The 12,402-nt window shown below is 37.7% G+C and overlaps 1 protein-coding gene across 1 annotated transcript; it reads right to left on the bottom strand.

Annotated features, from left to right (window-relative positions):
• Positions 1-3,096: 3,096 nt before the first annotated feature.
• LOC132663798 (olfactory receptor 1L1) lies at positions 3,097-4,179 on the bottom strand. The gene has a single exon (XM_060610386.3). The coding sequence runs from the start codon at positions 4,177-4,179 to the stop codon at positions 3,097-3,099; it is 1,083 nt and encodes a 360-aa protein (XP_060466369.3).
• Positions 4,180-12,402: the final 8,223 nt, after the last annotated feature.

Genomic DNA, 12,402 nt, shown 5'->3' with positions numbered 1-12,402 from the left:
AAGTTATTTATACTTTTTTGCTTGTTTTGTTTCAAGTTTTTATTTAAATTCTAGTTGTTTAACATATAGAGTAATATTGGTTTTAGGAATAGAATTTAATGATTCATCACTTATATATAACATCCAATGCTCATCACAACAGGTACCCTCCTTAATACCCATCATCCATTTAGTCCATCTCACGCCCACCTCCCCTCCAGCAAACCTAAGTTTGTACTCTACCACTAAGAGTCTCTTATGGTTTGCCTCCTTCTCTTCCCCACCCCCCCGCCGTGTTGATCTGGTTTGTTTCTTAAAATCCACATATGAGTGAAATCATATGGTATTTGTCTTTCTCTGACTAACATTTTGCTTAGCATAATACACTGTAGCTCCATCCACGTCATTAAAAATGGCAAGATTTCATTCTTTTTGATGACTAATATTCCAGTGTATATGTATACCACAGCTGTGCACCCTGATGTTTGTACTAGCATTATCAACAATAGCCAAATTATGGAAAAACCCTAAATGTCCATTGACTGATGGATGGATAAAGAAGTTATTTATACGTTTTGATCCTCATGTATCCCATCTGAGATATGCAAATAATGAATTTGTGTTTTCTGTTAAAGACTTAGTAGAGAATTAGTATCATCATGTATGTAAAGTCCCTAGTCTGGTCTCTTTTAAAGTTAAGTGCTCTATGGTTACTGTGATTATATAATCTTGAGTACCAGCAGGGTTTCTCTGCTGAAAGTCTAGGTAAGATCAGATAGAATCCCTCACTTCCAAAGTCAGTGGAAGTTTAAACCTATGCCAATATTTCTGCAAGTCCAAGAGGATTGTGATTTTATTGTGACCTCTTTCTATTAGTTTCTGCTTCTGTTACTCCCCACATGACCAGATATGCAACTTAAGCCCTTTCCTAATGACTCATATAAGGAGTGGGGTTTGCTAAAGATGTTTAGAGTATATGTGTTTGTGTGTGTTTTGGAGGAAGTTGATACTTTCATAAAAGGAACAGTTTCTAACTGATCCTTCATCAACCTGCTATCAATATCCATTGACAGGTCTGTCTTGGGAAAATTTTCACGTCTGGTTAAGTCCTATGTAGTCTCCAGTTTACCCCACCTGGTTGACCCCTCTCTCCTGTACATCTTTATATGAGAGTAATGGAGAAAAGCCTCTTAACCTTTGTGTGCTTCCCAAGACCACTGCCCTCTTCTGTGAACTGACTATAGAGGAGCAGCAAAATAACATATTCATGAATTTCGTATTTTCTGATAAGTAACTGTCAAGTGCCTCAACCGTGTTCCAGCTCCGTTGGGCATGTCCATGCTTTGGTTCTTATTCTTTTGTGAGATTTGTTTGTGTAGCTGAGGTTTATGTGTCTCTTTTTCCCTTGTGAATCTTTACAATAAACCCCTGTGACAATGTTGAATCCTACCTGAGCCCTGTGCTCCTGGAAAACAGTAACAGAGAAGAAATCCTCCCACCCTTTTGTGCTCTGAAAAATGACTGGACTTTGACCCTCAGCCAAAGTCCACATACCACCCCTGTGTGATGGCCCATCTGAATGTCCACTGATTTCTGAGAAAAACTTTCCCTGATCAACTATCCAATCTCACCACTGTCACCTGCTCATCCCACTTTACCACACGTGGTTCCTTCTAGCTTCTTCCTCTGCCTCCTATAAAAGAAAAGCCCTTTTCTGCCTGACTTTTGAGGCTTCTTGCAGATCTCCTGGCTGGGTATTCTTCCTGTTACAACAGTCGTCTCTCACTTACTACTATGGCCCCTTCCCTCCATCTTGGAATAATCCTTTCAAATACAGTCTCTCTTTACGTAAGCCCAGAGGTTTTTTGTTTTTTGTTTTTTGTTTTTGACACCTGTTACTTAAAAGTATACATGTTCCTCTGTACCTTGTAACTGGAAACAACCCAAATAACACAAAATTTCACTCTAAAGTCTTGTGTTGCCTATTTTATTTTGTTTCCTTAGGCTCCTGCAGATTTTTGGCCATCAGACTCTTGGCTTATCATCTAGCACATAATCTTTGTTTTTAAGTCTCAGAGACTGGCACATAGTGGATAATAAATAGAAATTTGTCAAATGAACAAATGAATTCACAAATCTCTGAGTGGCCAAATAAATTTATGGACTAACAGCGACCTTAATATTTTTCAGAACTCACCAATGGACAAAAGCATTTTTCCATGCCCAATTCTGTTTTTCTGGTTAGTAGGTTGGGTCACATCTGTTAAGGAAGAAGAATCCCTAGCAGTTGGAGGCATCTATTATCAGGGTAATTGGGACATAATATCTACTCCCTGAGAGAGTGGCACCCTTAAATTTGGGTCAAATGAAATTAATAAGGAAAAACAATGCATAGTCGACTGTGCCAGGTGGGAAGCAGGGAAGAACACTGAGATGCTATGCTCTTGAGGAACTGACCTGGGACTGATTCACCAAGAGTCATCTACTGGGGTGATTTCATTTTTTTACCATATAATAACTATAGAAGTCAGGACCTTAGTCTTTGAAATTGACCTAGAGGAAGGAGTCATGACCATTATAAGGGGAGAAAGAGAGATCTTGCTATTGAAGGGCACTTGGGCTACCATATAAGTTACACACTCATACATGAGTGCACACACACACACACACACACACACACACACACTTAAAGTCATTCAAACAGCTTTAAATGACTACATAAGAAAATTCAGCCCTATGAATAGGGATACCTATAAATAAGGAGTTTCTAGTGATCAAACTCAAGGATAGGAGGGATTTCAATAGGATTGGGATTATGTGAAAGGCATGTGATGTCCTGGAAACCAGATGTGTTTTCCAAATTTAGACTGGTGCACAGAGAACAAGATACAGGTAGACTTTGTCCCAGTCAGATAATATTAGAGACCACTGGGAAATAGGCATCATATTTAGGGGTAGCTTCAACACATTAGTTTCATCACACGCAATAAACATTCTTCTATCAGGGATGAAACAAATCATTAAAGTTACCATCCTTCAGAATTGAATGACAGACACGTTAAAAACCTGCAGTCAGGGGTGAGAGATTAACGGGCTTCTCTTAAGACCTCAGATTCCTTATTGGCATTTCACCCAGTGTATCAGCTTTGTCAAGCCCTGCTTCATGTCTTTGTTCCTCAGACTATAGATAAATGGGTTTAGCATGGGGGTTAGTATGGTGTAGATAATTGTTGCTATTCGATCCTTGACAGTATAGTTGGACAGGGGCTGGAAATAGACATAGCTAATGCTTCCATAAAACAGGGTCACCACTGTGAGGTGAGAGCCACAGGTGGAAAATGCTTTGCGCTTCCCAGCAGCTGAAGGAATCTTCAGAACAGTGATGAGGATTCTTAAGTAAGAGATGATGATGCACGAAAAGGGTGTCATTATGACAGCCAACCCTTCTGTCATTACTGTGATTTCTTTGACAAAATGGGAGGAACAGGACAATTTCAGCACTGGCTGGTCATCACAGAAAAAATGGTGGATGACATTAGAGGAACAGAAGATGAGTTGATTGGTTAGGAGAATGTGCAGGAGGGAGTGGAGGTGTGGAATGCAGAAGGAGAGGATCAGAAGCAGGACACAGCGTCTGTGATTCATGATGGTGATGTAGTGAAAAGGATAACATATGGCTACATAGCGGTCAATGGCCATGGCTGCCAGGAGGTAACTGTCTGTATTTCCAAAGGCTATGAAGAAGTACATCTGGGTCAGACACTCACCATAAGAGATGGCCTTTGTCTCTGATAAGAGGTTCACCAGCATCTTGGGGATAATGACTGTCACATAGCAAATGTCAACAAAGGACAGGATGCTCAGGAAAAAGTACATGGGTGTCTGGAGGCGAGTGTCTGAGCGAATGGCTAGGATGATGAGCACGTTTCCTATCACTGTGATGAGGTAGATGGGGAGAAACACAGCAAAGAGTGGCTTCTGATCTTCAGGTCGAGAGGAGAGTCCCAGGAGGATGAATTCAGAGGGTCTTGTTAGGTTACTTTTCCCCATAGCTTTGAGTTCACCTAGAGATAAAGTAACACTATAACAGACTCTTCCAAACTCGATATAATCTACCCAAGAATTTTTTTGTTTATTCTTCCTATCAGCAATTAAAACAACCAAAATATTACAATTACCTGGATTGTGGCTTCTTTCCATTAACGTTCAGAATTCAGAATTTAATGTATATTTTAACCCCCTTTCAGTCTTCTGCTGTAAAGAGAGACTAATACAGGGAAAACAGAAATGGGAGAGAGCAAAAAGAAGATAGATACAGAGAGGGAATGAGAGAAAGAGAGAATTCTCTGAAAGGACAGGAGCAGAATCCTGGAGAAATTATCTTTTGATTGAGGATTTTCCTTCATTAGTTCATGGCGGGAGGATCAGCAGTTTGCTTCCCATCTAATTTCCAGCTGATGGAATGATGATTTCTGCTAACTCTGATGTTTTTCTCTGCATCAATTATTCTGGAGGTTGAAAATTATCTGAAAAGGCATTGAAATATGAGATCACCCAACAGGTATTCCGTGCCTCTCACTTTCTAGTGAAAATTAATTGGAGCGAAAGAATAAGCATAAAAAGATAAAAGATAGGCAGAGATAATAGGACAGTGAAAACATTTCTTTTAATGATAATATCAATCCCATCCTGTGCCCAATCCCTGGATCTAAAAGTGTTGTTATTGGTGGTATGTGCTTATTTGTGTTGGTGTAATTCTTTTCCAAATTCCTGTCTTAGCTATAGACAGGCTGACCAGAAAAATCACAGAAGGAAGGCATCTGCTCCTAGACAAGATTTCAACCTTCATGAATCTGAAGGTTTTCTTCCCTGCCTCCTCTGGACCTTCTACAGGCTGAGACATTCATAGACTCCACCCTCTGTCAAGGGAGCATCCCTTGAGACTGTGAAGAAGTCCCCAAAGCTTAGGTAGAGGAGACATTAGAGCACAAGAGAACTTCAATTATTGAAGTTTTGGAGTTTCTTCCCTAAGGATTCTGTGAAGTATCAGTGCTTTGTTTCTCCTGTGGCAGTCACCATTTTGACCTTTCTCCTTTAGGCCAAAAACACCCTATATGAGGTTGGCTCTGGTGACAGAGATGCCCAGTGCTGGCTCTCCCAAACTTCATAAGCATTTATCCCATAGCTGTATTATTTATGTTGAGAGACAGTCTATGGTCAGATAGCCTTTTTTCAGAGTGCACATAGCTTTGCATTAAAAAGACTAGAACATCTGATGCCACCACTTTTCCATCTCTCAGGTTTAGAACCAGCCCCTGGTTGGTCAATATTTTAAAACTTCAGAATATAAAAGTTAATACTTCAGATTTTAGACCCCAAACTATACTCTTTACTCTTCTGTCTGAAGCATCTCTAAGTCTGGTTGTAAAATATTGATGTATGACCCTTGTTTTTTGACTCAGGGAAACCACCAGGTGAATATATTTTATGTTTTATGGAATCCTGAGTTCTTGGTCATTTGGGGCATCTCACTGTGTGTGCACTACAGAATTACCCAATGAGGACTCAACTCCCTCCTGGTCTCCCAGTATAACCATTACCCAAGAATATCCCATTCTTTATTATTGATTGCCCCTTTACCCATTTATATTATCATGCCTTTGTTTAGACTCACCCTCATCTGCTCTACCTAACCTGCAAGGCTTGAATTTAGCCTCCTCTAGGACACTTTGCTGGATGACTACCAGTTGGAATGAGTCTGTCTTCTGTCCTTTTTTAATACTTTGGACTTTCACTGTAGTCAGTGTCTCAATCTCTTTCTCTTATTGCTTATACATTAGGGGCGCCTGGGTGGCTCGTTTGGTTGTGTGTCCCAGTCTTGATTTTGGCTCAGGTCATGATCCCGGAGGCATGGGAGAGCACCGTGTTGGGCTCCACGCTGAACATGGAGGCTGCTTGAGATTCTTCCTCTCTCTCCCTCTGCCTCTCTTCCCCACTTTTGCTTTCTGTCTAAAGTAAAAAAAAGAATATAAATAACCCCAACTGTTATATGTAGGGTTCTATTGTTTAATGTACAATTTTTTGTGATGTTATTTAAATATGTATAAGCTCAAACTAACTGTACATTCTTTGTTATTTACTAAACAAATGTTTAAATGTTTATTTATTTATTTTGGAGAGAGAGAGCAAGTGAGCACAGGTGAGGGTCAGAGAGATTGGGAAAGAGAATCACAAGCAGGCTCCATGCTGTCAGTGTGGAGCCAGATGTGGGGCTTGATCCCACAAACCGTGAGATCATGGCCTGAGCTGAAGACAAGAGTTGGATGTTTAACTGACAGAGCCACCCAGGTGTTCCCTAACTGTACATTCTTAATATTTATACTGTTCATAAATCAAAAACCCTAAAAAATAGGAAATAATATTTTTACAAATTAAATTCACATAAAGTCATGTAAACTGTAACAACTCAAATGAAATTGAAAATAATTTAATTGGTGAATAATGTTATTTTGATTAAATTGATTACCTTTATTGGTATTAAACAATGAAGAGTATAGCTTCTAATCCAGTTCTTTATCTAATCTCTCTTTTTTTGTATTTGAATTTCAATAATACTAATGAAAGTAACGTTTGTTTGCACAAGCAGGTAGTAAAAATGCCACTAACAGGTTGAAGAATTTCTTTTTGGTGCAGAAAAATTAACACATCATACTAAATCAAAACTCTACTAGTTAGCAATTCATGATCATTAATATTAATGAGGTGTTTTTAGATACCTTCATGTATCTGTTTATTTGAAAAATAGATTAGCATTGGGATCATATTTAAAGATGCAATGGAGGGTACTCAGACTAGTAAAGAAATCAAACCACTAAAGACAACAATAATAACTCTTAACATTTTCGAATGGTCTATATGAGGCAGACTCTTAAGACTATGACAAATATTACTTATTATCACAGCATCCCATTGTGTACTGGAGGAAGACATGATGTCATTTATAATGTAAATGGGCATTCACCAAGACTACTTGGCTATCCTCCTGAACTGTTTAGGAAGGAAGTCCTATGTCACTGTCCAAATCTTCGTGGCAGGTAGTCAGATTGGTACTTGTTTCAGAGGAACTGGTCTGAAATTAGTCACACTGGAAAAATCAAGATAGCTAAGTAGCTATTGGGACTTCATCAAAATAAAAAACTTCTGCACAACAAAGGAGACAATCAACCAAACTGAAAGGAAGCCTAATGGAATGGAAGAAGATATTTGCAAATGACATATCAGTTAAAGGGTTAGTATCCAAAATCTATAAAGAACTTGCCAAACTCAACATCCAAAAAGCAAATAGTCTAGTTTAAAAAAATGGGCAGAAAACGTGAATAGACATTTTTACAAAAAAAGACATACAGATGGCTAATGGACACATGAAAAGATGCTCAATATCACTCATCATCAGGGAAATACAAATCAAAACTGCAATGAGATATCACCTCACACCTGTCAGAATGGCTAAAATTAACAACACAGGAAACAACAGGTATTGGTGAGGATGCAGAGAAAAGGGAACCCTCTTGCACTGTTGGTGAGAATGCAAACTAGGGCAGCTACTCTGGAAAACAGTATAGAGTTTCCCCAAAAAGTTAAAAATAGAACTGCCCTATGACCCAGTAATTGCATAACTAGGTATTTACCCAAAGGATACAAAAATACTGATTCAAAGGGGTATATGCACCCCAATGTTTATAGCAGCATTATCAACAATAGCTACATTATGGAAAGAGCCATTGACTGATGTCCATCGACTGATGAATGGATAAAGAAGTGGTATATATATACAATGGAATATTACTCATCCATAAAAAAGAATGAAATCTTGCCATTTGCAATGACATGGATGGAGCTAGAGAGTATTATGCTAAGTGAAATAAGTCAGTAAGAGAAAGACAAAAATGCCATATCATTTCACTCATATGCGGAATTTAAGACACAAAACAGATGAACATATGGGGGGAGGAGAGGGAAACAAACCAGGAGAGACTCCTAAAGATAGAGAACAAACTGAGGTTGATGGAGGGAGGAGGTGGGGGATGGGCTAGATGGGTGATGGGTATTAAGGAGGACACTTGTTACGATGAGCACTGGGTGTTGTATGTGAGTGATGAATGACTGAAATCTACTCCTGAAACTAATATTACAGTGTATGTTAACTAACTGGAATTTAAATAAAAACTAAAAAACAAACAAAAAAAAAAAACAATAGAAAAGAAGGATATCGTTAGAAGTTACGATGAGGAAATTGGTATAGTAACGAATAATTGAAATTTCAAAACAAAAACATTGTCAGAAATCCAAGAAATCTACCCTATATGATTAGAGCAGAAAGAAGGGGAATATTCTTGAAGCAACAAGACACTGAATTTTCATGTCTTCTGCTTTTCATGTGGACGAAAGTATGGCCTAGTGGAGAAATTAGAATCAGAAAGACATTGTGGGTTAGAATCAGCACACTTTTTTTCCAAATTGTGGGGATGCAGGAAATAACCTAATCCTTCTTATAGTTTCAGTCATCCACGTGAAAAGTAGTGTGAATAAAACTTCCCCCATCTTCACCTGTGCCTCTCTTTTGTTTACATGACACTTGAAATTATGTCTTACCTTTTATCCTCACTAGACTGAGGATCCATTAGGGACATAATCAGATATTTTTCATTGTTGTACCTTAATGCCCCTCAGAGTTCTTTATAAAGAACAATGACCAGTTTTAAAAAAATACGTGGATGAATAAATTGTCTAGTCCAGAGTCTTGAATTAAGTAGGCTCTAATGTAAATGAGAGCTTCCTATCCCCTAATTTCTAACAGTATCTTGAGCCTGAATGTGTTGAATGATACCCTCATGACAAACTCTCTATCCTTAACAAGAATATATTCTTGCATGAATTAGTAAGAGAAAGATTGTAAAGGCTGAGAAATGTGATTTTACAACTTCAGTTAGCATAGCCATAGGAAAGTGCTACAGGTGGAGGTTAAGAACATAAGTTTAGTTTCAGACAGACTAGGAACTGAATCTTACTAAAATACTTTAAGACTGTAAAGAACCTCAATTTCCTACATTTGAAATATTTCAACAGTAATTTTTTATGTTTATTTTTGAGAGAGGGAGAGAGAAAGACAGAACACAAGTGGGGAAGGGGCAGAGAGAGAGGGAGACACAGTATCTGAAGCAGGCTCCAGGTTCCGGGCCATCAGCACAGAGCCTGAACCAGGGCTCCAACCCACAAACCGTGAGATCATGACCTGAGCCGAAGTTGGACGCTTAACCCACTGGGCCACCCTCAACAGTAATTTTTTAAATGTTTATTTATTTGACAGAGAGAGAGAGGGAGGGAGGGAGAGTGAGTGGGGGAGGAGCAGAGAGAGAGACGGAGAGAGAGAGAATACCAAGCAGCTCCACACTCAGCGCAGAACCCAACATATGGCTTGATCTCATGACCGTAAGATCATGAACTGAGCTGAAATCAAGAGTTGGAAGCTTAACCAACTGAACCACCCAGGCATCCCAACAGTAATTTTTTATGTGATTTTTCCTATGTATTAGGGTTGTTTTAATATTTTACATAATCTCATTTATTACCAATCAACAGCCTTATGAGTTGTGGACTATTATTAATTCTCATTACTGGTTAGAAAACCGAGGTGCATATAGATTAAGATACTTGCCCAAGATGTCACAGCTGGTAAGTGGTAGAACTGGGATTATAACTTCACAGTCTGTTAGCCCAAACTTGAAGCTATACTGCCTTTCAAAGTACTGACACAAAAGTTCTATTGTGAGTATGAAATGAACAAAAAGCATGTGATAGTATGGTGTGTGCCATATAGTCCTCACTCAATACAAATTAACTAGTACTTGGTCATCATTACACTCATAATTCTCAGAAACTTTTCTGTCCCTGAGGAAAGTGTCTTCTTTCCTTTTGATCAATTTACAACATGTCCTCAATAAACTGTTCTTCAGCCTAACTTTTGTAAAAGGCTTAACTTCTGTCAATAATGGCCAGAACTCATCACACCATGAGTACACTGTACATGTGCAATGTTTCAATATTGATTGAAACAAATCAATAGTGGTGGCTTCAATAATGGGGATTTAAAGTTAAAGTCCAGTTATGACTTAATTTCAAACTGTTCTTGACTTTACCAATACAGATTTTATACCTATATAAGATTTATATATAAGGATCATATAAAATTTTTTTGAAAAAGGTTTTTATTTTTAATTCAGCATGGTTTGCTGATTGACTCTCAATGGCTCTTAATGGAATAAACAGATATTGGAAGTGATAGTTTAAAAAATGAATTCATAACAAATCAAATTTCTTACAATTATTTCCATTTTTATTAAGATTGGAATATACGTACTAGGAAATGCCTTCTTTGAAAACATGAACTAGGAAACACCTTCTTTCAGAAAAGTGAAAATAGTGAGTTAATTTCTATGTTACACCAATAATTGTCTTAATGTTTCAATGCCTTAAACAATTCAAGAAACTAAAGACTATAAAATATGTTTCAATTCTAAGAGTTTTGTTTTTAAATTTAAGTAATTCAACAGATGTATGTTGAAGGATGTTGAATTGTTTTCACATTTACTTTTAAGAGTAATTAGATTTCTGTAACTACACATTAAAAATTAATTGCTATCATTTTTATGTTATTCTTTGTTATAATTAACATGGTAGATAAAACACACCAATGCCAGTGTTGAATTTGAAGGCCAGTTCTCCAATATAATGTGCTCACTTAGGTAAGTCTGAATATGTTTTACACTAATTGTTTTAGATTATTCCTGGCATGAAATTGCATTCTTAAGGTCTAGTAGAGATGATTCTGAACCCCTGAGGATATGTTCATAGTTCCCCAGGTATCCGTGCATCTCAGTTTGTAAAATACTTCTTAAAGTCCAAACTAGTTTTCCTTCTAAAACTTTGGCTTCCTTCTTTTATTTTTCTTTCTTTCTATCCTTTTTTAAAGTATTTTTTGAAGTATAGTTGACACACAATGTTACATTAGTTTTAGGTATACAATATACTGATTTGACTTTGTATTTTTATTTTTTTATTTTTATTTTTTGTTTATTTTTTTATTATGAAATTTATTGTCAAATTGGTTTCCATACAACACCCAGTGCTCATCCCAACAGGTGCCCTCCTCAATACCCATCACCCACCCATCCCACCCTCCCACCCCCCATCAACCCTCAGTTTGTTTTCAGTTTTTAGGAGTCTCTTATGTTTTGGTTCCTTCCCTCTCTAGCCATTTTTGACTTTGTATTTTTAAAGCAATGCTGTTAGCTAACATGATCAAGGAATGTAGACTCATAGTCATTATTTTTAGCAAATGGAATTGGCAAATCTAATCAAACCAAGAAACAGTAAACATATAAGTCCAACCAAATAAAACCCCAAACACATGTTAATTTAAGTGAAAAGACTCTCATAGTCTGTCAAAACAACTGAGTAATATTCCACTTTATACATATACCATATCTTCTTTATCCATTCATGTATTGAGGGACAATTGGGTTGCTTCTGTTGTCTTAGCTATTGTAAATAATGCTGTAATAGGGAGTGCATATATCTTTTTGAATTAGTGTTTTTGTTTTCTTTGAGTAAACACCCAGTAGTGGAATTACTGGATCATATGGTAATTTTAATTTTAATTTTTTGAGGAACCCTCATTCTCTTTTCCAACAGAATGGCTGCACTAATTTGCATACCAACCAGCAGTGTACAAGGGTTCCTTTTTCTCCACATCCTCACCAGCACTTGTTATTTCTTGTCTTTTAGATTTCAGCCATTCTGACAGGTGTGCGGTGATATATCCTTATGGTTTTGATTTGCATTTCCCTGATGATGAGTGATGTTGAGCGTCTTTACAAGTGTCTTTTTGTTTTTTTAATGTTCATTTTATTTTTGAGAGAGAGACAGAGAGACAGAGTGCAAGTGGGAGGAGGGGAGAGAGAGAGAGAGAGAGAGAGAGAGAGAGAGAGAGAGAGAGAGAGAATCCAAAACAGGCTCCAGGCTCTGAGCACAGAGTCTGCATGGGCTCAAACCCATGCGTTGGGAGATCATGACCTGAGCTGATATCAGTGTTCAACCAACTGAGCCACCCAGGCAACCCTCCCTGCATGTGTCTTTCCTGTTGGCTATTTGCAATAACCAAGATAGACCTAGAGGATGTAATGCTAAGCGAAAGAAGTCAGACAGAGAAAGACAAATACCATATGATTTCATTCATATATGGAATTTAAGAAACAAAATAAATGAGCAAACAAAAACCCAAACTCTTACATGTAGAGAACAAATTGGTGGTTGCCAGAAGGGAGGTGGGTGGGCAGTTGGGTGAAATAAAGGGGATTAAAAGTA

Source organism: Panthera onca, chromosome D4 (genome assembly GCF_046562875.1).
Source record: "Panthera onca isolate mPanOnc1 chromosome D4, mPanOnc1 haplotype 2, whole genome shotgun sequence".
Lineage (NCBI taxonomy): Eukaryota > Metazoa > Chordata > Mammalia > Carnivora > Felidae > Panthera > Panthera onca.
Note: the sequence above shows the minus strand (reverse complement) of the source record. Positions and strands in the feature narration are given on the sequence as shown.

Bases quoted from the DNA above. Each gene is read 5' to 3' on its own strand.
- LOC132663798 (XM_060610386.3), bottom strand. From the start codon at position 4,179: ATGGAAAGAAGCCACAATCCAGGTAATTGTAATATTTTGGTTGTTTTA.